General features: G+C 43.9%; 1 protein-coding gene across 1 annotated transcript in view; it reads right to left on the bottom strand.

Annotated features, from left to right (window-relative positions):
• PGM5 (phosphoglucomutase 5) overlaps positions 1 to 23,550 on the bottom strand; it is a 120,798-nt gene extending 97,248 nt beyond the window's left edge. The window contains exons 1-4 of the mRNA XM_065406627.1: positions 23,290 to 23,550; positions 8,474 to 8,636; positions 4,026 to 4,172; positions 1,581 to 1,706 (exon numbers count right to left, since the gene is read on the bottom strand). Coding sequence (XP_065262699.1) covers positions 1,581 to 1,706; positions 4,026 to 4,172; positions 8,474 to 8,636; positions 23,290 to 23,550 — 697 coding nt within the window. The remainder of the gene's footprint in view (positions 1 to 1,580; positions 1,707 to 4,025; positions 4,173 to 8,473; positions 8,637 to 23,289) is intronic.
• Between the last annotated feature and the right edge of the window lie 762 nt (positions 23,551 to 24,312).

Raw genomic sequence — 24,312 nt, 5'->3', positions numbered from 1 at the left:
TAGTGCATTCGTATTGCACTCACATCTCTGTCATACCAACTGAAAGAAAAACAAATATTTCACTGAACACTGTGTAATTCCCCCTCCTGCCCCCAGGGTTATCAGTGGGAACTCTGTTAGCTCAGATGGTAGACATCCATGCTTTTGCTACTGAGTAACTCTGTTAGCTGGTAACAGTAGTAGGCTCTTATCCCCTATGTGGGCGACCACACACAGTTATCATACATACTTAGGCCTTGTCTTCACTAGGAAAAAATAGTGTTAGCTAATACATAGTAACCAACTCATGGTAAAATCCTGGACAAAGCAGTTGTAGTTTTAACATGTGTTATCAGGTCAGGGTAAATATTAAGGGAATAAACACATTGGGAGCATTTACATTGACCTGATAAAACATTAAAATTGCAATTGCCTTGTCCACACTATTTTACCATGTTAGTTACCACAGGCTAGCTAATGTGATAAAAAGCCACTTTTTCCTAGTGTGAATGCACTTTTATTATGCACAGTTTGACCATCTATATCAGTAACTAAAATTTTGTGTGTGTCATAAGTGACAGTCATATAATCCTCCATTCCTCAGCCACGGAATTTGTATTAAAAAAATCTCGTGAGTATTACTAATGCCAAATCCCCTACCATTAAACCCTAGAAAAAATCTTAAATTAAAATGGAGCTGTTAAAAATACAAACTGCATTTATTAGCTAGTGATGATGATGCACAGCCACTTCTGAAACTGTTCCTCTCCACCATTCTCTTCTAAATAAAAACAAAATCTTTTAAGCTTAATGCTCATTAAAGGAGTCATATTGAAAATCTTGGGATTTATTTATCCACTGAACAACATCAGTGCAAACTTTCCTGCACCTTGACCTGAAGAAGGTCGTTCAGTCGCCATATCCAGCCTTCTGCCTCTGTTGAGACGATCAAGGAGTACAAATTAGTGTAAATTGTAATGGTATGTTCATAATGTTTATTACACCTGTGTATAAAAAACCCTGAGACCAGTAACTTGTTTTACATAAATCACCTATTATCAGATGGCGATGAATTCACTAAAATCCTGCAACAGAATTGAGTTATAGTCACCTGAAGATGAAAAAGTCATTCTCTCTCTCTCACACACACACACACACACACACACACATACACACACACACACACAACTATATCTTCCTTATTCATAGCCTTCAATTACATAAAAGGTCTGTATCTTGTAATTTTAAACACAATATGCAATGATTTATAAACCACATTACAGTTTAGATGTAGCATATTTGTTCAGAAAATATAATGAACAATTACTATCAAGAGAGCACATTCCTTTAATAAGTTCTCTCTTTTTAAACGTGCACTATGATAATTTATTCCACAAGCTGTTTTTGCTACAATGATCAACCAAATCCTGCACTCCTTACTCAGGGAAAACCCCCATCAAAACCAACAAAGCAAATTCCGAACAGGAATATACACTGTCAGTGAATACTAGCACTATATCATAATAAAATACCCTGAAATAGTTTACAGTATTGGGTATATTTTAACTTTTATTGCCAACAACAGAAACTCAGAATCCTACCTCCATTCATGGCATCAATTCTTATCTTAAGCTGATTGGGTCCAGTCAGCAAGCTTCTGATCATGTTAAAGTCAAAGATAGTTCGAAGCAGATTGAGGTAGATATCCACTGAATCCACTATTTCAACTGGGGAAATAAAGCGAAAGAAATTACTAGAGTTGACCACATAGACAGATGGATAAACTGATCACTACCCTCTCTCCAAAGACACCTAAACAATCCATTACACACTAAACAAGACCAGATCATGCAACACTTAGGAATCAAAAGCTTGATCCAAAGTCCACTTAAGTCAACTGAAAGACTCCCACTGATTTCACTGGGGTTTGGATCAGGCCTCAAGTCCCGTGTAAATCAATGGAGCTTTGCCTGCTTAAGAACTGCAGGACCAGAATGTATTAAGGGTCTGTATTACTGTGAATGTATTTCAATAAAGTACAATACATAGAAATAAAAACTTCGTTTTACATTCAAAATATCTTTTGACAACTTTTTCAGTTGGCATCAATATATAAAAATGGATCAAACTAAACAGGACTGGTCTTAAGGCTGTGAAGGTATTGATTCCTAGAGAAGAACTACACCAAGAAAAAGGCAACCCACCAACTGCAATTTGTCTTTTCATGTGACTTCCCAAGGTCCAACAGACTAAGGATAGCTCAGTGGTTTAAGCATTGGCCTGCTAAACCCAGGGTGGTGAGTTCAATCCTTGAGGGGGCCACTTAGAGATCTGGGGCAAAATCAGTACTTGGTCCTGCTAGTGAAGGCAGGGGGCTGGACTCTATGACCTTTCAGGGTCCCTTCCAGTTCTATGAGATAGGTATATCTCCATATATTAAATTCGGAGGGGTGGGAGGAATTATAGGCCAGCATCCTGCTCTTTCTCCTCTGCTGCCGCCTCCTCCTCACAAACCTAATCCCAGCCCAATGCAGAGGAGGGGCACATTTGAAATCAAGCCTACTCTGCAGTGGCAAGTGATGGAGGGGGGGGGAAGGTAGGAAGCTGCAGCACAGGGCAGGGCAGGGCAGGGCAGGGCAGGGCGGGGCGGGGGGGGGGAGGGACAGAGCCTGTGCTGCCACCACTGGGACAAAGATGCCCTGTCCATACACTCCAATAGCAACTCCCTCCCGGAGATGAGGAGGAAGGGGTGGGGGAGCCAGGGCTGGCTGTGTGGCAGAAGGGGGGGGTTGTCCTTCTTTTATGCTGTTTCCTTTGCTCAAAATAAACAAGTTGAAAATAAGAAACCATAACCTTTTTCTTTATTTGTTTGCAATCTTTGCATGAGTCAATCTCTCAGTATCTGTATTATCTGGTATATAAAGTGCCTGGAGCATGATCCTTAGCTAACCAGCAAACAGGGTGTAGATCCTGTCAACTATGCCACTATGATGCTTCCTTGGGGGTACCCAGGGTTGTGAGGCACCTCCCTAACACCTCCCCTCCCTAACACCTCCCCTTAGGGTGAGGAAGCCTTGTCTGTGCCTGTTGTGGGACTATTCCCAACAGCACTAGCCTCTGGTAACACAAGCACTGCCTTCCAGGCCTGTGCAGGCCTTGGCCTCTGTACAGGTTAGCAATAGGCACACACCAATCCCCAAGTCCACCGAGCATCCCCCTGGAGTGCCCACCCCTGAGCCACTGGACCACTCATAGCATTCCCAGATCAGCTCCCAAGGGAACAATACACCCCAGCTTACCAGTCACCTTAGATTATGCCTCCACTTATCACACAGCACTCAGATATTTTATAGTAAAAACAAGAAGTTTATTTAACAAAGAACAGAGATTTAAGACAAAGCAAGTAGAATTAACGGAAACAAATGGTTACATATAAAATAAAATCATACACGCTTTTGAGAGCTAAACTTAACTAGTAAGACATTCCCCTATCTCATAAAGGGTAGCTCACTCAAAATCTCTCTCCCAGCATCAAACAGCCAGACCAGCTGTGATTCTCCATTCATAAGACAAGCCCTGCCTATCCCCTCAGTGAAGGATGTAGAGTGAGTTATGGTACCTACAGTTATAGTCCAAAAATCCATAGTTTTCACTATGACTCTCTCCTGCTGGTTTATTTCTTTCTGTAAACTCCCTCTCTGGAAGATTTCACAATCCCCTCATTAGCATTTAGCTCAGACTGCATATGGGCATCCATTGTGAACCATACAATACGCAGTTTACATATAGACAGACAGACAGACAGACATCTCTTTCCTGAAAGAAAACTTGCCTAATCACCTTTTGATGACCAGCCCCTGTAAAATAGATATAAGATTTACTTACCTATTCTGCAGGATGTTGTGAGGATTAATGTTTTAAGGCATTGTGAAGAATAATCTAAGCACTGTTTAAATACTTACATTATTGTCATTCTGTGGCAACTCTTTTTATAAACAAAATCTATGGATTTAGCATACAGCTTGGATAAAAACACAGATTGGTACCTCGGAAAGGTTTGAATTTGTTCTCCAGATCAAATTCTTGTCTTCCCAGCCGAGATAAGTCAACTCTGAGATCGGGACAAATGGCATATTCCTCAAGGGTTTTGCTGATCTGATAGATTTTGTCTGAAACGGCATCTGGGGCAGGTCCTAGAAGACAAACATTAAGAAGCTTTTTTCTGACAATGGCTGACTTTCCAAATACAGAAAGAATCTGTTCTCTATTGTAATCAACTGCAAACAGCTCTGATGTGCTCAAAATAAATAAGCCCAGAAAAAACAGCTGGAGTAAAATACAGATTTTTTTCCACTTAAAGCAAAACACAGAGTTACTACGTTTCTGTAAAAAATATAACACTGAAACCAGAATATATTTTTCTGATTTTTTTTTTTTTACTAATAAAAAACAGCATACAAATAAATCATTTTGGGGGGGGGGGAAAGAACCACAATCATTTGGATGTACTGCTAAAGAAATCTGCCATTCATTGACACTCTTCAGTAAATCTCAATGTGCGTGTTAAAATAAAACTGGTATTTCCTGAGTTGATTATCCATTTTTACAAATGCTGCAAAGATGTGTTTAAAAAGTCAAAAGTACATTCAGGTCCAGGACAGCAGAGTGCAATGTACTTCTTCTGTCCAACCCAGTTCAATTTTGACACATGTACAAAGCTCAAATAACTGAGAGTTTTAAATAACTTTAGTGCCCTTTGGCCTAAATTTTAAAAAATGCATTTGGTTCACCAGTTTTATAGAAACGTTTACTTGCAGAACATCTCTGACTGTTCAACAAAAACACATTTGTTTTAGAAATTCAAAATTCCTTAATTTGTTAACATACAGATTGATCTGGAGTAAACATGTTAATCAAAGAATATAATTCACATCTCAATTGTATATTAACTGGTTTGCTAGTTTTGAAAACTGGGTGTATTTTAAAAGATGCTATAGCTCAAACAGAAGTCATGGGTTTAATGCAGAAATTGCTAGGTGCGGTTCTGTCATTTTCTTATGCAGGAGGTCAGTTTTTATTATCACAATGGTCACTTATGGTCTTAAAATCTATGAATTTATATATTAAAGCACAATTCTGCTCTGAAAAATGATTATTTCTGCTCCCTTACAGACATTCCTTCAGTACCTTCATACACCTCTTTTACTTCTAATTGCACACCATTCCCAGTAATGTTGTTGAATTCAGTGCAGCTTTGCCATATAAATTAGGGTATCAATCATGCCACATAAGTTAGGTGTAATGCATAATATTGTACAACGGATCGTGGTAGCAGTACAGACAATGATTGCTTAACTTCTTGTTATAATAAAATCATTTAGCCAGGAAGGACCTTTGCTCATTTCATTCCAACCCCTCCAGAGAGTCAGGACAGATTTCATTAGTCCTAAATCACTCTTGATAGATGGGTGTCTAGACTAGTGATAATATTTCCAGCTAAAGTGATCCCACAGCCTCCCCTGGCAACTTGCTCTCCTGCCTAACTGTTCTCATAGTTAGAAAGTTTTTCTTAATACTTAACCTATATTTTCCCAGCTGCAGCTTAAGCCTATTACTTTTTATTATGCCCTTGTTAACTAATGAGAATAATTGGTCTGTCTCATCTGTTCTTGAGGAGAGTTTTATTTTTAAAGCTTAATAAGCTATATGGATTTTGCTTAAAATACCAAAGCAGGCAAAAGAAAAAAACGTCAACTGTTACACATCTGTCAGGCAGATTCTGGGGGGAGAGGATTTAAATTATAAATTAATGGAGATATCCCATCTCCTAGAACTGGAAGGGACCTTGAAGGTCATCAAGTCCAGCCCCCTGCCTTCACTAGCAGGACCAAGTACTGATTTTGCCCCAGATCCCTAAGTGGCCCCCTCAAGGATTGAACTCACAATCCTGGGTTTAGCAGGCCAATGCTCAAACCACTGAGCTATCCCTCCCCCCACTGTCTTGCTGAGACAGTGTGTCCAGTGGTTAAGGCATGAGACTTTTGTGCTTTAGTCCTGACTCTCCCACTGACTTGACGTCTGATGTTAGGCAAGCTACTTAACCTCTCTGGGATTCAGACATGGCTACGCACAAAGTTGCACTGGTTTAGCATCACACCTTTAGTGTGATGCAATTGATGCAGCTACTGTGCATAGAAAAGCCCTACGTTTCTCCACTTCCAACATGAAGATAATACATAGAACTGGGTAAACATCTGATATTTTGGCTTGCTGGCAGTTAAATAAATAAATAAATAAAAATGTGTTTCAGGTCAAATTAAATGTTTCATTCAAACGGACACAAACATTTCATTTTGATCTTGAGCATTTTTAAAAGTTGTGGGGATTTTATAATAAAATTGACTAAACAAGAAGTTGTTTCAAATTGAAAAGTCAAAATGCTAACGTTTGCAAATGTTGAAACAAAATATTTTGACTTTCAGAATTTTTCTCTTTTTTTGGATACAAACAGAAATTCATGAATCATTTCGGTGTCACCGAATCCGCATTTCTTGCCAACAAATTTCAGTTGAAAATTTTGCCCAGCTCTAATAACATCCGCTTTTGTAAAGGACATGAGATTTTCAGATGAAAAAGCACTATAAAGTGCAAAGTATTATTAATCATTGTTATGATGTATTATGGAAGCATAAAACAAAGTAATAATATGATCTTTACAGGTGAATTTCCATGCTTAAGAAAATGAGGGACTAGACTGATGTACTAGCTAAAGTCTCATCTCGTCTACACACAAATTACGTCACATTAACTGTACCAGTGTATTTAAAGCAGTACAACCCTTTGCCTGGGTGCAGTTATACTGGTTTAAATGTGCTTCTACCAATATAGTTGTTCCCATACAGGAAGACAAGGGCACAGTCCCTTAGGTGCTTTAGAAACTACCAACCTTAAAGCAAATGCCAAGATATGTATGATGGAAATGTTAGTAGAATAGGGCTTTATAATGTTAAGTTCCATAAAGTGGGTGATAGCTCGCCTGGAGCAAGGTGTCTCAGGCTGCAAGTTTTCACTGGTCTTCTAATAAGAAATTAAAGTTAAACTCAAAGAATTGGCCACCTGGCCCTTTAAATTTCAAAACAAAATTTCAAAACCAAGTCTGTTGCACCACTTAAGTGAAGATGCAGTCTGATGGTTAGGCCCAGACCCAGGCCTGGGGCTTTGGTTTAGGACTGAGATTTTCGTCTCCTGCCACAGATTCACCTACCACTTCCCCTTTGATAATGCAAGCCTTCTTAATTTGAACTGGTAGTTCCTGATTGGCTGTGTCCTCCTCCCAGCCCTTCTAGGACCTAGTCTTGTTGGTACCCGAGACTGAATGGCTTTTCTAAGCAGGAGGAGTGCCAGGGTGACAAATCCTCCAGCGGGAGGCAGAGTAGACCTGGTACACCCTATCTCTAAGGCCCTACCAAATTCACGGTCCATTTTGGTCAATTTCACAGTCATAGCATTTAAAAATCATAAATTTGATGATTTAAGCTATTTAAATCTGAAATTTCAGTGTTGTAATTGTAGGGGTCCTGACCCAAAAAGAAGTTGTGGGGTAGGGTTGCAAAGTTATTGTAGGAGGATTGCGATACTGCTACCCTTACTTCTGCGCTGCTGTTGGCGGCAGCGCTGCCTTCAGAGCTGGGCAGCTGGAGAGCGACGGGTGCTGCCCAGGAGCCCAGCTCTGAAGACAGAGCCACTGCCAGCAGCAGCACAGAAGTAAGGATGGCAGGATATAGTATTGCTACCTGCAGAGCTGGGCCCTCAGTCAACAGCTGCCACTTTCTGGCTGCCCAGAAAGCAGCAGCGCAGAAATAAGGGTGGCATGGTATGGTATTGCCAACCTTACTTCTGCGGTGCTGCTGGCAGGGCACTGCCTTCAGAGCGGGGCGCCCGACCAACAGCTGCTGCTCTCCAGCTGCCCAGCTCTGAAGGCAGTGCAGAAGTAATGGTAGCAATATTGCGACCCCCTGCAACTCCCTTTTGGGTCAGGACCCCCAATTTGAGAAACACTGGTCTCCCCCGTGAAATCTGTATAATATATGGTAAAAGCACACAAAAGACCAGATTTCACGGTCCGTGACGCGTTTTTCATGGCCATGAATTTGGTAGGCCCTACCTATCATACATCCATGGACATAGACTAAATACAGTCTAAAAAACAGTATGACAAATCCAGCAGCCCTTCTGTATATAGAACACTTATTGACTTCAGAGGGAGCTGAACTAACTGAGAGGTGTAGGTTCAGGGCATATTAGATTTTTTTTCCATATAAAAATATATATAAACAAAACCTCTCCTGATATTGAAAACTACTTAGCATTCTACTAACACTGAAAAATCCATATAACAGGAAAACATAAATAGTTATAACCATCTGGCTATCCTTATCAACCTATTTCTACCTTTCTGAGATACAGTGATGTAATGTGTTATAAAAACACCTACCTCCATTGGAAACATTAAACTTGACTCCAAATTCTCCTCCAGGTCCTCCAGGACTGTGACTAGCTGTTAGAATAATTCCGCCAGCTGCTTTGATCTTTCGGATAATACATGAAACAGCAGGTGTGGATAAGATGCCATTCTGGCCAATAACCAATCTTCCAATCTAAATGAACCAGAAAAATAAGTCTAATTACATTTGAGTGATGCTGGCATTTCATCTCTGAATGTTACCAACTTGCTAAATAATTATACCTATATATAATATATAGAAACATGGCTCAATTCCCAACGTGGCTGGAAGCCCAAGACCTATAATGCCAGTATTTAAGCTATCTCTGGACCAACTACTGTATAACTAAGAATTCTGGAAGTTAATCTGTTAGACCTCTGCTGATGACAGACAATATTTAGAATTCTATAGTGTGAAGTAGCCATATGTGGTCAAACTAGCTACTCCTAGTAAACAAATATTTCTTACAAAGATACAACTTACATTAATATATGGTAGGACTGAATTTGACCTTAACCTTAAAAAATAAAAAATGTAACCCTCAGTAAAAATTCATTAACTTCACCTGTGCAATTTGCTGACATACTTAATTAACTTACACAAATTGTAAAGCATTTTTGCACCAGCTATTTCATTATTTAGATAGCACACTTATACCTAAACATAGACAAATTAGACTTTTTAGACACTATTGGCCAAATTCTGCTTTCAGTTACACAGCTGGGAAGCTGGAGTAACTCCACTGAAGTCAATGAGCAGGATTTGGTCTAAAGTAGACAGTAAAGCAGAGGCACCCAAACTTTGGAGGGTCACACTGGCCATTTGCCAAGAACGATATTTAGGCCCCAGGCCTGCTATTGGATTCACATAGGCAGAACTATGCACCTACACAGAGCCCCATGGAAATCAATGGGGCCTCACACAAGTGCAAACGTCAACTGTGTGGATCCGATTGCAGGGCTGTCGCTTTAACTAGCATAATCGAGAGCAGATAGCAACTGCCTTTCACAGAGTGGCCTTTCAGCTGGATCAAGGAGATCACTGCATGCTAGGGCCTACAGTCTCTGTGAGTCATACCTCTATATCTAAGATAAGGACACCAATGCCCTGGCTTTAGAACACTGTGACCTGCATTTGGCCTGCAGGGTCACTCTTTGGCTAGTCCTGCTGAAAAAAGTGTGAACCCCAAGCTATATTTGAACACAAGAAGTTCCTGTCCATTCTTAAAATACAGCAACTTTTCAAGGGGCAGTTATTAAACATGGACTCAACGCAGTCAGTATTAAGTGAAAATCCACCCCAAAGTTACAATTTGAAAAACCTTATTCTCATCCCTAGATGGACACTACAGTTTCAGCTCAATATAAATATAATCCAGGAATCAATCATAAATATATGTACAGGCATTTTATAAAAGAGTTCTAGTCAATGGGAAACAGGCAGATGATAAAACCAGTGGGAGAGGTTAATGTCACAGACGAATAATGAGGCATTTGCATGCAGAACATTAAAGGGATGTTGCCGGCTTGAGTTGTCTTTTTTTTAAACAGACTCATTTTAAAAATGCCAGTCAGTGTCTCTTTAAAAGAAAAGGTAGTACAGGAGTACAGCTCCCCCTCCCCTGCTAAAAGCAGGAGACCTCTCTGTCTCCTGTCCCCTTCTCTGTAGGGTGACCAGATGTCCGGATTTTATAGGGACAGTCCCGATATTTGGGGCTTTTTTTTATATGGGCTCCTATTACCCCCCAGCCCCGTCCCGATTTTTCACACTTGCTATCTGGTCACCCTACTTCTCTGGCTTGGGGAAAGTAAAGATAACCCATCCTCATCAGCTACTGAAATGGGGACTCACCAGGCAGGAGACTGAAGTAGGAGCAATTGAAGTTCCTGGGGCTCCCATCTTTCCTACCAACATGGGAAGCAGCAGCAGCATACAGTGAAGTAGAGATGTCCCTTATCTTGTCTCCTTTATATTAAGATCTGTTCCCTCTCCTCCCCTTCCCTCCCACTCTAAAGGCAGAGAAGGACAGAAGAGGAGACATGCTTCCCTTAGCTTGCCCCCCACTCCATGCGGAAAGCACTGTCATGGCCCTGGTCAGCTCCCTCTCCCCGCATGGCAGTCCACAGTGCATGCTTGCAAGACTGAATTGTGGAGAGACAAAGGGGAGAATGTGGAGTATAGTAGGATTGAGTGGTTGAGGAAGGAAGGAGAGTACAGAAGTAGAGCTGGGCAGGAAACAGTTCTCCCATCTCATGAAACATTTTCAGAATTTTGGAAATGTTTCCCATTCTGAATTAGGATGAAAAGTCAACATTTCAAAAATGTTCATGAACCAAAAATCTGGGGGGCAAAATTGGTTCAGGTCAATTGAAAAGTTTCATTTTAATAATTTCAAAATCTTTTTATGTTTGAACTGGAAAACCAAACATTTTGATTCAAAAAATGTTAAAATGGTACGTTTCAACACTTCTGAACCTTTTTTTAAAAAATTGTGTTGAGAAATTTGTCAAAACTGATCTTTCCTACAAAAAAGTTGCGGTTTTCCTGAATCTGCTTTTTTCAGTTTTCCAACCAGATCTATACAGAAGTGCCTAGAGGTGAAAAATTGAGAGTGCTACATATGGAGAGGACTGGAGAAAGTGGAGAACAGAGGGCAGGTGTAATGGGGTGTATGAACCTCACACTGGTTAACCATGGGTTAACAGGAGTCATTTAGGCCACTGGAGGAGTATCAGGCATAATTGGTGATCAAACCAGCTATGGAGGAGCTGGGCTTTCAATAAAGGGAGCACTGAGCAGCAGAGGGAAGAAGGGAGAGATCCAGGAGAGAGGTAACTGGGAGTTTCCTCTCTTGGGCTAAAAACAGAGAGGAGCCTGGGAAGCCTGAAGCTGAAACCAGAGGGTCCCGAGCCAGGAGGAAGCCTGGTAGGCCAGGGACAGTGAATCCTGGGCCCAAGTGACCATCATGAGTAGGAGTGACCCTCATGGGAGCCAGCAAAACCCAGTGATAGTAAAGCATAAGGGGCATTTGAGGGTCTGCAGTGAGAGACAAAAGAACTCTGCGGTCACTCGCTGGAAGCAGGGGAGTAGAAAGTGGAGAGACTTGTGGAAGGCCTGTAGGTGAGGAGGAAGCCTGAGGAGCGAAGATGCAGGATTGGAGCAAGCTCCTGTGGCTGACCCTGACACAACTGGACCTCTGGGGAGAAGCCCTGGGAACGGCTGCTTGCTTGTTACAAAGAGCCCAGGAAGGAGCTGAGGAAAAGGCCTAAAGAAAAGTTAATGGTAGGAAGGAGTCCAGGGAAGAAGCTGCAAGATATTTGATAGAGCAGATCTTGGCTATTTGTCCTAGAGTCCCTAGACTAGAACTTAGTGTAGGGGTTGGGCCACTGGTAAAGTGGTGTAAAGCCACCTGACATAAGGGGATAAGGACAATTCCGAGCCTAGAGAGAAGGAAGTGACAACAACTGGATCCAGAGTCACCTGACACAGGGTCTAGGAATTATTTGTTGGACGTTTGTTTGACTTTCCATTACCCTCAAAGGTGGGGCCTTAAACATGACCTGGCCACAGGGCCAAGTCACAAGACAAGAGACCACCGCAGAACTGGAGCAATGGTCGGCGGGGGCACTAGAGAATATAGAACTGCTACACCAAACCCAGCCACAAGGGGGGCAAGCCAGCAGTCAGTCTATTCTTCCACAGGAAGTTCTGATGGAAGAAGTGGTGGAAAACTTACTGATAGAGAGAGATGAAAAATTAAAGAAGAAAAGAGAGGTAGACAGACGGGATGGGCAAAAGACTAGGGTTGAAATCCTGGAACCAGAATTTCACCCCCAAAACATTTGAGAGACATAGTCCAAAACACTGTAAAGGTTGCTAGTACTAGTGAGACTTTTCCTTCTGAACAAACCCTGGTTTTAGGTAATGAATCTCAGAAGCTTGTGAGAAAAGTATACGAAGCAATGTCTCTATCTTGCGTCTTAAAGGAAAGTTCATGATTAAATGGGAAATGAGGCTGTCACATCTTTTCAAATCAAAGTTGTGGGCACCATCATGTCTTTATTCTTTTTCAATAGTATTAGTTAAAGCTGCAATAGGGAATTTTAACTCATGGTACGGTATCAGACACCAGTAAAGAGAGCAGGATGGCAAATCACTTCTATTACAGATGTTGGATACATTGCATTCCATAGGGAACCTTGCTTCCTGTACTCTGGTCCTGCTTGAAATTCTTTCAATACAGATCCTTGGTTATATATCACATTGGAAAAAAAAGTTCCCCAGCTTTTCAGTGCCAAGCACTCTGGAATTTTGTATCTTGGAGTATTTGAACTCTCTGAAGAATGTGACAGAGATAATTGGATGCTAATTCAACTTTTGCTACTGGCTGCTAGGTCAGTTATTTGTAGAAGGTGGAAAAACCCTGACTCTCCATTCATTTTGGACACAGTTCAACAGGCTGGGACCTTTCAGCTCTATAAAATCTGTGCAGCTGTACGTTGATAAGGCTTAGAAATTCACTCACCTAATGTGTGCTTCTGTGGATTATTTTAGCAAAACACAGATTATGTACATTGGAATGTTTGACAGCTAAACTAAGCACAAGATACTTTTTTTCCAACACTTACAAGTGGTTTTTCACTGTCTATCACAGCTTTGTACTTTTAAACTGTTCAGAACATTACATTTGATTAACTGATCTTTCTATTTTGAGATTTGATTGGGATATTAACCTCACATTCCCCCCACAATTTTATGCTGCTGATATTCATGGTGACTGTACATGTTTTTGTTGGGGGAGGGGGAGGCAGGCAAAGAAAAAAAGATTTCAAAGTTGTGTTTATTAACTATACAAAGTCTTCAAAGAGTGTTTTATTCCTTAACAAAATACATATCTACCCTACTAGAACTGGTGGTGGGGGGGGGAAATCCTGCAGAAAATATTGATGAAAACAAAAGCTTTTGTCCCCAAGCAAACAAAACAAAAATCCTAAAATGTGTGTTTTTTTTATTTTATTTTTTCAATGTAAAGTCAAAAGTTTCCATAGAAAGCAGACACAATTTGTGAAAATGTTCATTTAGTTAAAATCCCAATTTGCTGTTGAAAACCAGTTTTTCACAGAACATTGTTTTTAACCAGACGTACTGGAGGCAGTATATGTGCATTTAATATGAATATTTGATACTGAATTTTTATCTGCTTAATAGATGTTTTGAACAATGTGCTTTCTATTCCAGCTTCATGAGATCAGTCCTTCCATACATGGTCCTAAAACTGAATAATTAAAATCAGCCTCCACAAATGTGGAACTTAGTGCAAGTACTACATATAAACACAGCTGGTCATTTGTGCTATCAGAAAGAGAGTGGGAGAACACAACTTTATGTATTCCTAAAACTTACAGTGAGTGTCATTTGTGCATGTTGTTGGAGTTGCATGAATCTATTTGTTTTGGGGGGATTCTCTCAGACACTATCAGCCTTTGAATTAACTGTATCACTGCTGGACTCCCCTGCAACCTCTTTCAGATGGCAGAATAAAGCAGTCTTCTTCCAAGTGTCAACATTTGAAATGCTGTCACTTCACTGCTGATTAACAAACTATAGGGGGCAGTACTAAAAGTACATTTTTTCCAGGCTAGACATTTTAGTTCACTCAATGTGAAATGAAACTGATTTTTCACTAACTGACAAAAGCTACTTTATGGCCACATAGTGCTTTCCCCACCTTTTAAGGCATTCTGTGATCCTCAAGTGAAAGGTGCTATATTATCGTTTCCTTTATTCAACAGTTTGGGATTTCAAACTGCTTCACAAACACTTTCCACTTTCCCTATGCATAACTGCTGAAATACAATCCCTCTGAGACAGAACAAGGAAGCCATTTTGCCCTGCAAAATAGCTTCCACTTATTGTGGCCTGATTTTTGACAGATGCTTTTTTTCCCCTTAGAAAATGTACAGGTCAAAAAACTTCATCCACCAGGAGACAAGTTGAAACCACCAGAATCTAAATAAATATTTCAGACCAGTTTTAGACCCAGGTTTGCGAGAGGAAAGGCCTGCATTTTTACTGCTACACCTCCTACTGCTTTATTCCACCCAGTACTGTGCAACTAATTATAAGCGGAAATAGAGAAATATTCTGAGTTGTTTTGAATTAGATTCTGTCCTTTTATGGCTTCTTTTCTGTCTGTGCGGCTGCTTTTAGAAAGCATGCCACTTCTCTCAAGATCCTTATATCGGTGTTGTCACTTAACCGCAACTGCCAAACAACACTGAGGGGTTTGAGAAAATACAAAGAATTGCTTGACAGAGTGCAACAAACTTTCTGCTAGCCTCCACAACTCTTTATGTATGAATATTTCTTTAAGGAACACAGAGGCATGTGGAAAACATATTAAAAATGTCTGTTTTGCATCTCAGCTCCCCCCCCCCCCCGCTTTATTTTAAAAAATAATGAAGCATGTAGAAAGGCTGCCATCTATGGCAATGACTCAATCTTCCAACTACAGCTGTCAGAGATGTGTGCCAGCTTTTAAACAGAGTTGCATATATACAAGCCAAAGGGAGTTGACAGGAATTATACTTTGCAAAATGCATGAGAACAAGGCTGAATCTATGGAAGTGTTCAACTATGAATGCATATCTATTGCAGATCAGGGTAGATTACATCAACATACATGTCCAGTTCTATATTCTTGAAGAAGTTGTGTGTTTTGATGTTTTTGTACACAAAAACAAGTTATTTTAATATTAAACAAAGGAAATACATTCAACATGACTCAGAATGCACAATTAATGTATTATACAGTGTGATCTTTTAACTGCTTTGTCATTTATAAGTATTTCTGTTTACCTACACTGCAGATTCTATTCTCCCATTGAAGTGGATGCTTTAATTCCCATTATTAACATTAATCTGAGTAAATTCCTTGCTCTCAGGAAGTAATACAGGCATGGGTTTTGGAACTACGGGTGCTGCACCCCCTGGCTTGAAGTGGTTTCCTTCATATATGGGGTTTACAGGTTGGTTCAATGGCTCTCAGCACCCCCACTATACAAATTGTTCCAGCACCCCTGAATACAGGGATCTCATTTCTACACTAACAATGTTGAAGTGACTATGTAAGTTCTGATAGCTAAATATTTGTGCTGTGTATCAATAATGATCCCCACTGCAAAGAACTCATCTCTTGAATCCTTGTGTGAAGCTCTGAAGTGCCCCCGTGAAAAGGCCTGAAGGCTGCGAAGAACTAAGCAGCACTTGCATACTAGTCATCCCCATGGAGCCTCTTCACCCAGGTATTTCTCTCTCTCTCTCTCTCTCACACACACACACACCCTATCTTGTCACAGATGCTGCATGTTTTGTGTCAGAAGCAAACATTAAACTGACATTTAATTCTCTTTAAATAATCGATTCTCAGATTTATTGACCTGACATTTAATCATCTGGTTTGGAAAAGTCAAACTGGTGCTCATTTACCCATTTCTAATTAAAGCGCAGATAATACGCCCCTCACATCACTTGATACTGCTATGGCATGAAAAGCGTACCTCTGGCACTCAAAGATTTCAACTACTGCAAGACTACAATCATTTAAAGTTCTTTATAATACTACACTCTGTATTGTATTCCATATTAGTTTCTGTCATTTTGTGTATAGCATCTGCAGCAAGACAAAGACCAGACTTTTAGCAAACTTAAGGCTGAAAGAATGGCTACCCTAACAAATATTTTGCCAGATTACTTTTAAGCATTGCTGCCACATGCAGCTGTGCATTTTCAGACGATACAGTAGATTAACATGGAGTCACTTAATTTTTTTTTATTCTCCCAGTAATCTCTCACATGCTTCAGTCAATTAAGCTTGAAAACACATGAAGCAAGTAGATTATGTCCTGAACACTGTGGATCTCTGCTTTCATATCCTTTACTATGGCCTCCCCTGTTTTTGTATGACCGAGCAGCATGCTACAACGAGGGGCAGAGATAGTATTAATTATTTATACAGTACCAACAGGGTTTACATGGAATATAATGGAAAATACAAACAATGTTGTATTAAAAAGACAACTGGAAAATACCCAAGGCAGCGGGCAGGCAAGTTAAACTGCTAAACTCAAGCATTACTAAGTGTGGCAGTACATCCCTCTCTGTGGAACACTGCTATGCAATACGGGGGGAAATGAACACCATTGAGGGTTCCTATCTGCCCAGTGAGACCCAGTGATCCCATTTATAAACTTAAACCTACCATATACTCTGAATCAGGAATCGGCCAACCATCAGCTGTTCACATCACAATAGATTTGGGGGGGGGCTTTCACCCTGGTTCCTTCTGACTTTAGGACACCAAGACAAAATCATTGCAGTGCTGAGCAGGAAAGCAAGATCATGCCAAAAGTGGTTCTCCTACCTCATAGCACTGCAAAGACTGCTTTTTTCACATGGCTATTGAGGAAGTAAGCAGGTGAAGAAAGTGGGACACGATTCTCTCTGCTCCTGCAATCGCTTTTATGGCCAAATTACAGCATCCTGGCTCTGTTGGATCCCTTTTCCCAAAATCCAGCCCATCAGGCAGGTATCCTTGCAGGATGTGATTACTAGCCGGTCCCATATGGGCCTTCCACATGCAGCTCAAGAGCACAACCAGCAGCTAGCCACTGCTGGCTAACCCATCCCTACTCTGGTCGCACATAATTCAGAATCAAAAGAAGTATACATTGGCTACCATGCTGAGTGAGCCAGAGTGTGGCTGCCCTGTAGTGGGACCCACAGACGGAATGCTGGATGACTCACAAAACAAGAACAAGGGGGCATCCAGGCCACTGAATGACAACACATTTAAAGCTGATAAAAGAAAATCTTTTATTATTTTTACATACCGGAGGCATGATTTACCATAGGACTGGCTGTGCCTCCTCCATGGTAGAGATGCAAACTGAGTTTGACTGCACAATTTGGCCATCGCCCTCCTGGAACTCTGGCCTGGGTAAAGGCTCTGAATACAATTTAATCAAGGCATCCCTAGGTTTCCTTTGATCCTTCTTGGGGGCAGCTCACGTCTCTCCCTGCAACACCAGTGCCTCTCCTTTGAGTGAATTCCTTCTCTCCCAAGGAGGGGGCTCTTCTGCTTTCAGGAGTGATCCCTTTCTCTCCCCTCCTTTCATGGCTAATAACACAAGGAGTTATCCAAGCTGATATGATGATAAATTAGCTATGTCCTCAGGAAGGTTAAGATACTTTACCAGCAGACATATTTTCACTGTAAAAGTATACAGCATATTGTTAGTATTAGCTCAAAAATCTAAAGTAATAATTAAGCTTTCTGTGATATTAGAGGAAGTGGATGTGTAAGTTTGCTGGGGAGGTGAAGAGTCATTGTGTGTGGAGGCAGGAAGGTATTTGAATGTCAGTGTAGCCTTACCTGTTGGTCTCCTGGAGTTGTAATGACTGCATTGTCAGGGAATGTATCAGAGTAACCTTATATCTAAGGGTTTGTGTGGGAATTGTGAGGAGAAATTTGCCCCCTGACAAACACAACTTGGAGTGACACTAACAGAGCAAACTCTGTGTCTGACAAAACTTCCCATAATTCAGCAGGGGGAGCTCTGCTCCAACAAAGCACAGAAAGTTTGTCAAATTGACTTCATAAGAATGGCCAGTGAAGACCCAAAAGAAGTGCTGGGGTGGAAAAGGGAGGGCAAAATGGGGAATGTGACAGGGAGATTGAAGAGACCGGAGAGAAACAGGCAGCGACACAGGCATAGGCGCCGACTTCCCCTCTGCCCGGTGGGTGCTCGATCCTCCCCCACCCCTGGCCCTGCCCTGCCCCGCCCCCATTCCACCTCTTCCCCAAAGTCCCCGCCCCTGCCCCGCCTCTTCTACACCTCCTCCCCTGAGCGCGCTGCGTCCCCGCTCCTCCTCCCCCCCTCCCTCCCGGAAAGTCCTAAGTGCCGCCAAACAGCTGTTAGGCAGCGGGGGGGGGGGAGAAAAGAGCACTGGGTGGGAGGGAGGGGGAGGAGCGGGGATGCGGTGTGCTCGGGTGGGAGAGAAGGAGGCGAGGAGGGGGGAGTTTGGCTGCCAGTGGGTGCGGAGCACCTGCTAATTTTTCCGTGTGGGTGCTCCAGCCCCGAGCACCCACAGAGTCGGTGCCTATGGACACAGGCATCTGGCCAACAGGGAGTCTTACCCCTGGTGCTACCTGGACCATTGGTTCACCAATCCCTGATCCTCCAGCTGTTCTGATTCTTGGTGCCCACCCTCCTAGTTCCTCAGCTCCTTAGGCGTCATGGCCACCACCTCCTCTGCACTCCTGGTTCCCCCAAAGGGAAAGTACTAGCTGGCTCACACTTGTGTTTGTGGAGCTAGACCCGGATCCACAAAGATGTTTAGGCTCCTAATGTCCAGTGACTTCAATGAAAGGTAGGTGACCTTTGTGGATCTGGGCCGTAGCGGCCAGCTAGGTTACACGAGAGGAGAGCTCCTGCTGCGGTATCCTGCTCCTGGCTCAGAACACCAGGACTCCCTTGCTTGGTGAGCCCTAACATGTCCTCTGGGCAGTGATGGTAGGGAGAGCTACTTTCTGCTGCCTTTTCCTCCAACAGTCATCCTAAATGCCTATCCATAGCCTCCTTCAGCCTGCCTCCATTGCCCTGCACACTCCTCCATGGCTAACCACCATAGATGCTGTCATCCTCATGCCTCCCCAGAGTTCTGCTCATGCCCTATACTTCCTCTGCCACTGCACAAAGTCCCTCGCTGCCCAGCGCCCTGTGCCCTCCTCCAGTAAGCTCTTGATACGTAATACTCGTCTGTTTCAAAATCTCTCTCGTCTATCAGCTCACGTTTGCTAATCTCATTTCTAAAATATGTTTTCACCAAAATAACTTTTAAATGTTAACATCACATCAGAGATATTGTAAAGATGAATTACTGGGTACAATTTGAAATGTGTACAATGTTTACTTTCAAAGTTAAAAGAACCCAAAGAAAGGACTGAAAAACAGGTTTAAAATTTTCATAAAGTTTTCTCTGCAAAAATTAGTAAATTACTACTAAAGGTTACATAGAAAATTAAACTCTCAGAGTTATTGTGACAAATTTGGAGAGTCAAATAAATCATTAAAATATAAAATAGAGGGATTTTAGTCCTGCTTCAAGTGGAAATTTCAAGGCAACATTAACTATGGCTACATAACTGATATCTCCAGAATAAATATATGTACCCATTTATACATGTGAAAGGATTCATCAGAAGAACTGATCATCTTATGCTTCTCTGAGATTTTTGACAGCGGAGCAGAATGTACTGCAAGCAACTGCAGCACTAGTCAATATAAATAATTTGTTTGCCACTCGTCTTTTTCCAATACATTTAGGTCTAAAAACAATGAAGAAGAAATTATTTTTATAGTGATATACACACAGCACAAGGTCAAAACATGTAAGTGCTATCACTGTGAAAAATAACTTACTTCACTTCCGCATTCTTGAAAAATATCCATTCTGCAATAAGTACAAACTTGATATACACCTACTGAATTTTCAGTCATTCCACAGGGTTCAATTTTCTCATGCAGAGTCAAAAAGCATTTCTCAGCTTCCCTACCAACCTCAGTCTAAAATAAGGAGTCAAAGAGCATGATAACACTGCTTCTGTGGATTTTCAGGATCACCCTGGTTATACATTAAAAAATCTCTACCCTGCTGAAGTCTCACGGCACATCCTAAAGGGCATATCAAACAGCATTAGGCATACAGCTCAGGCATTAGATACGCATATGAAAAGGTCAGATTAAAAGTAACAATCCTTTACATTTTTAGTATCTATTCAATACCACCCATATCTAAAAGCATTTTCCCCCTTCTTACATGATGTCTCTAATTCTGACTGCTCCTTTTTCTCATTACCACTTGCCTGTGATATTAGATTAAAAGTTCTTTGAGGCACGGACCACCTTTTCATCGTATGTATTACAGTATCTAGCACAATGGGGCCTTGATCTCTGAGTGGCACAACTGAGTGCTACCACAATACAATTAAAATACTAATAAATACAAATTCCTTCTGGATTGAGAAGATGAAGAGCCAAATACAACTGAAACATTTTCCTCTCAGTTTTAAATAATCTGTTTTATCGCCAGCAAATAAAATATTAAAATCCACAACAAAATAAAACATAACATTTAGAGACAAAGAAAGCAATACATGCTCATCAGACCATCTATGGTAAACCAGAGGAAATTACTGCCTTTGATCCATGGGTTTATGGGCATGTCTCTGCGTCTTTGTTACTAAAGTAGTAAATTAAAGTTAAAATTAAAACTAAACCCATAATGTCATGACACTTCATTTTGTCAGTTTGAGACAAACATCTAAAGGAAATAATGAGGAGACGTGCAGAAAGGGGGCTTTTAAACATGGAAAAGAGCGATGAGAAATATGGCTCGGATCTTTGACAAGAAGGAAGGAAACGTGGGTGTAATATGTGAAGGGTGTGGGAGAAGGGTGACCACGGATGGGCAAAGGATGGAATAGGGAGAAACAAGTGTTGATGCAATCGGTGCAGTAGTGGGGAGAAGAGCGTAGTGGGTGGAGGGGTGCTAAAGAGGGAAGAATGGTTTCAGAAAAGGAAAAACGTGGGTGCAATGGGTGGCAGGGCAGACAAGGGAGAGAATGGGCAGATGCAGCATGTGAAGAAGAGGGAAAGAATGGAGGGTTAGAGTAGGGAGGTGAGGATGAAAAGTGAGAGGAGGAAATCATGGATGAGTGCAGACAGGGAGGGGAAAAGGAGAGTGAGACTGCAATAGGCTGATGGATGAAGGTGGGAATAAGGGGTTGTAATGTGTGAAGGAGCAAAAGAAGATATAGAGATGCATTATGTGGATGGGCATAGGGATGACAGTGGAAAGGGTGAAGTTGGGGAATGCTCTTGGTGGATGGGCATAGAGAAAATGGGGGTGCAGTAAGTAGGGTTGCCAATTTTGGTTGGACGTATTCCTGGAGATTTAATCACATGACAATCTTTAATTAAAGATTAATCTTTAATTCCTGGAGACTCCAGGGCAATTCTGGAGGGTTGGCAACCCTAGCAGTAAATGGAAGGATTAGATAGATTGGTGGCAGTGTGTGCATGATACAGCACACTGCCACCATAGGTGCCAGAACTAGGAGTGCTGGGGATGCTGCTGCAACCCCCTTCCTTGAAGTGGTTTCCATTATATACACAGTTTACAGTTTGGTTTAATGGCTCTCAGCATCCCCACTGTACAAGTTGTTCCAGCACCCCTGACTGCCACAAGGATGGGTGGGTGCAGTGAATGGATGAGGGGAGCAGTGGGCACAAGGGTATGCAGTGTGGGGAGTGGAAGCCACAGAGCTGCAGTGGGCAGGTGGGGGAGCAGACAGCACAGGATTGTGGATGGTGGGGAAGTGGAGTACCCTGGGCTGCACAAGATGGCTGTGGGAAGCAGAGGACATGGGGATGCAAAAGGTGCAGTGGGTACATGAGAGACAGAGGTACTGGGACTGCAAAGAGGGCAAGGGACTGCAGCATGTAGGTGACATGGGGAAATGGAGAGCATGGGGTTGATGTGGGAGCAAAGGACATGGGTTTGCTGTTGGTGGATGAGTTCAGGAGGGGCCACAGAAGGGAATGGAGGGAGCACAGAAGCTGCAGGGGATGCAGAGGGCCTGGACCTGCAATGGCAGGATTAGGGCACAGAGGGCATGATGACTCAATGGATGGGTGGATAGTGGGGAGCAGAGGGTACAGGGCTGCAGTGGGTGAGTGCCTAGTGGAGAGCAGAAGGCATAAGGGTGCAGTGGGTGGATCGGGGCATGATTGGTGGTGCAAATGGCACACGGCTGGACGGGGGCAGGGAGAGGCAGAGGCCACAGGACTGTAGCAAGTATGTGGATAGTGGGAAGCAGAGGACCCAAGGACTCAGTGGGAGAATGGGGAAGAACTGGGTGGGGAGGGGTTGCAGAGAGCAAGGGGGTCAGTGGGTACAGGAAAACAGTGGGTGTGGGGGATGCAGAGGGCACGGGGCCCTGAGGGCAGAGTGTGCCAAGGGCACAGGGGGCAATGAGGGCATGAAGGATGGGGGTGCTGAGGCCCCAGGGGAGCAGAGGGCACAGGGGCAATGGGGGGGGGGTACAGAGAGCACAGGGGGAAGAGATGAGGGGATGCAGAGAGGGGGTGCTGAGGCCCCAGGGGAGCAAAGGGCACAGGGGCAATGGGTGGCGGTGGTGCAGAGGGCACAGGGAGAGCAGAGGGGGCAATGGGTGGGGGTGCAGCAGGCACAGGGGGAGTGGTGAGGGGATGCAGAGAGTGGGGGTGCTGAGGCCCCAGAAGGAACAGTGGACCCAGGGGAGCAGAGGGTAGTGGGCAATGGGTGGGAGGTGAAGAGAGCAGGCAGGGGGAAATGGGTGGTGGTGCAGCGGGCACAGGGGGCGGTGAGGGGGATGCAGAGGGCCGGGGGGGGCAATGGGTGGGGGGTGCGGACGGCCCAGGGAGCAGTGAGGGGATGCAGAGAGGGTGCTGAGGGTGGGGGGGAGCAGAGTGCACGGGGGGCAGTGAAGGGATGCGGAAGGGTGCTGAGGGCCCAGGGGGGCAGAGGGGCAATGGGTGGGGGTGCCGAGCGCACGGGGGGCCAGTGAGGGGATGCGGGGGGGGGGGGGTGCTGAGGCCCCAGGTGGATCAGAGGGGCAATGGGTGTGGGGTGCCGAGCGCACGGGAGGGAGCGGTGAGTGCGGGGGTGCCGAGGGCTGGGAGCTGCAGCTCGGCTGGCTCACCCCGTTGGCCGCGGCCATCTGCACGACGATCTCGGTGGCGGTCCGGCTGAAGTACCTGCCGTCGCTCCCCACCACCATGGTGCAGCCCTGGCGGTCGCGCAGGTCGATGGAGGAGAGCAGGCTCTGCACGAAGTTGGGCAGGTAGTTGCGCTGGCTCTCGAAGAGCCCCGTGGGCCGCCGCAGCCCCCCGCCGCCCGTCGGCTTCTGGTCCTCGTAGGGGGCGGTCTGCACCGTGAGCACCGGGATGGGGCTCCCCTCCATCGCTGCCGCCGCCGCCGCAGGAACGTGGCTCCTCGCGGCCGCCCCCCCAGCGGCTCCCCTAGCCTCTGCACGGAACCGGCTGCCGAGGGTTAATCCAGCCCCCTCGGCCGCCTGCCTCGCCTCGCTTCAGCGACTTGGCAGCGAGCGCCGCCCCCGCCGCCTTGGGCTTGCCCTGCCCCGGCCCGAGCTTGGCGGACTCTCGCCTCAAAAACGGCTCGGGAAACTTAGCCGGGAGCAGAGGAGACGCCGGGGCTCCTCGCCGCCCGCTCTCCTCCCTCCACTGCGCGCTGGGCGGCGAACTACCTCCTCTTTTTGAACAAGGACACCAGGGGCTTGCCAAAGCTTTGCCCCAGCCCAAAATAACCCTGGAAAGAGAAGCTGAGAATTGTTTTCCCCTGCCAGAGATGTAACTGGAGGCGGGGGCGGGGGGGTGTCTGAGCGTCACGCATTTGTTCCAGGGGATCACGTACTGTCAGCCCTGGAGCTTTCCTTCTTGCACAAAGCAATCCCAACCCCTGGTGGCTCAGAAATCAAGCTGGCGGGCTGCTGGCCTGCAGCAACTGAACAGCTGGGGATTTCAAGTACAGAGTGCTTCAGCGCTGTGGCAGATCAGTAATAATGTAATGAGAATTTTCACTTCTGTGGCACCTCCCATCTGAGAATCTCAACGGGCTTCACAAATATTAATGAGGGAATCTCACAAGACCCACGTGAGCTCGGGAAGATACAGATAGGGAAACTGGGGAATAGAGGGTCTCCAAG

The sequence above is a fragment of the Emys orbicularis genome, chromosome 6 (genome assembly GCF_028017835.1).
Source record: "Emys orbicularis isolate rEmyOrb1 chromosome 6, rEmyOrb1.hap1, whole genome shotgun sequence".
Lineage (NCBI taxonomy): Eukaryota > Metazoa > Chordata > Testudines > Emydidae > Emys > Emys orbicularis.
This window is presented reverse-complemented; position numbering and strand designations above follow the sequence as displayed.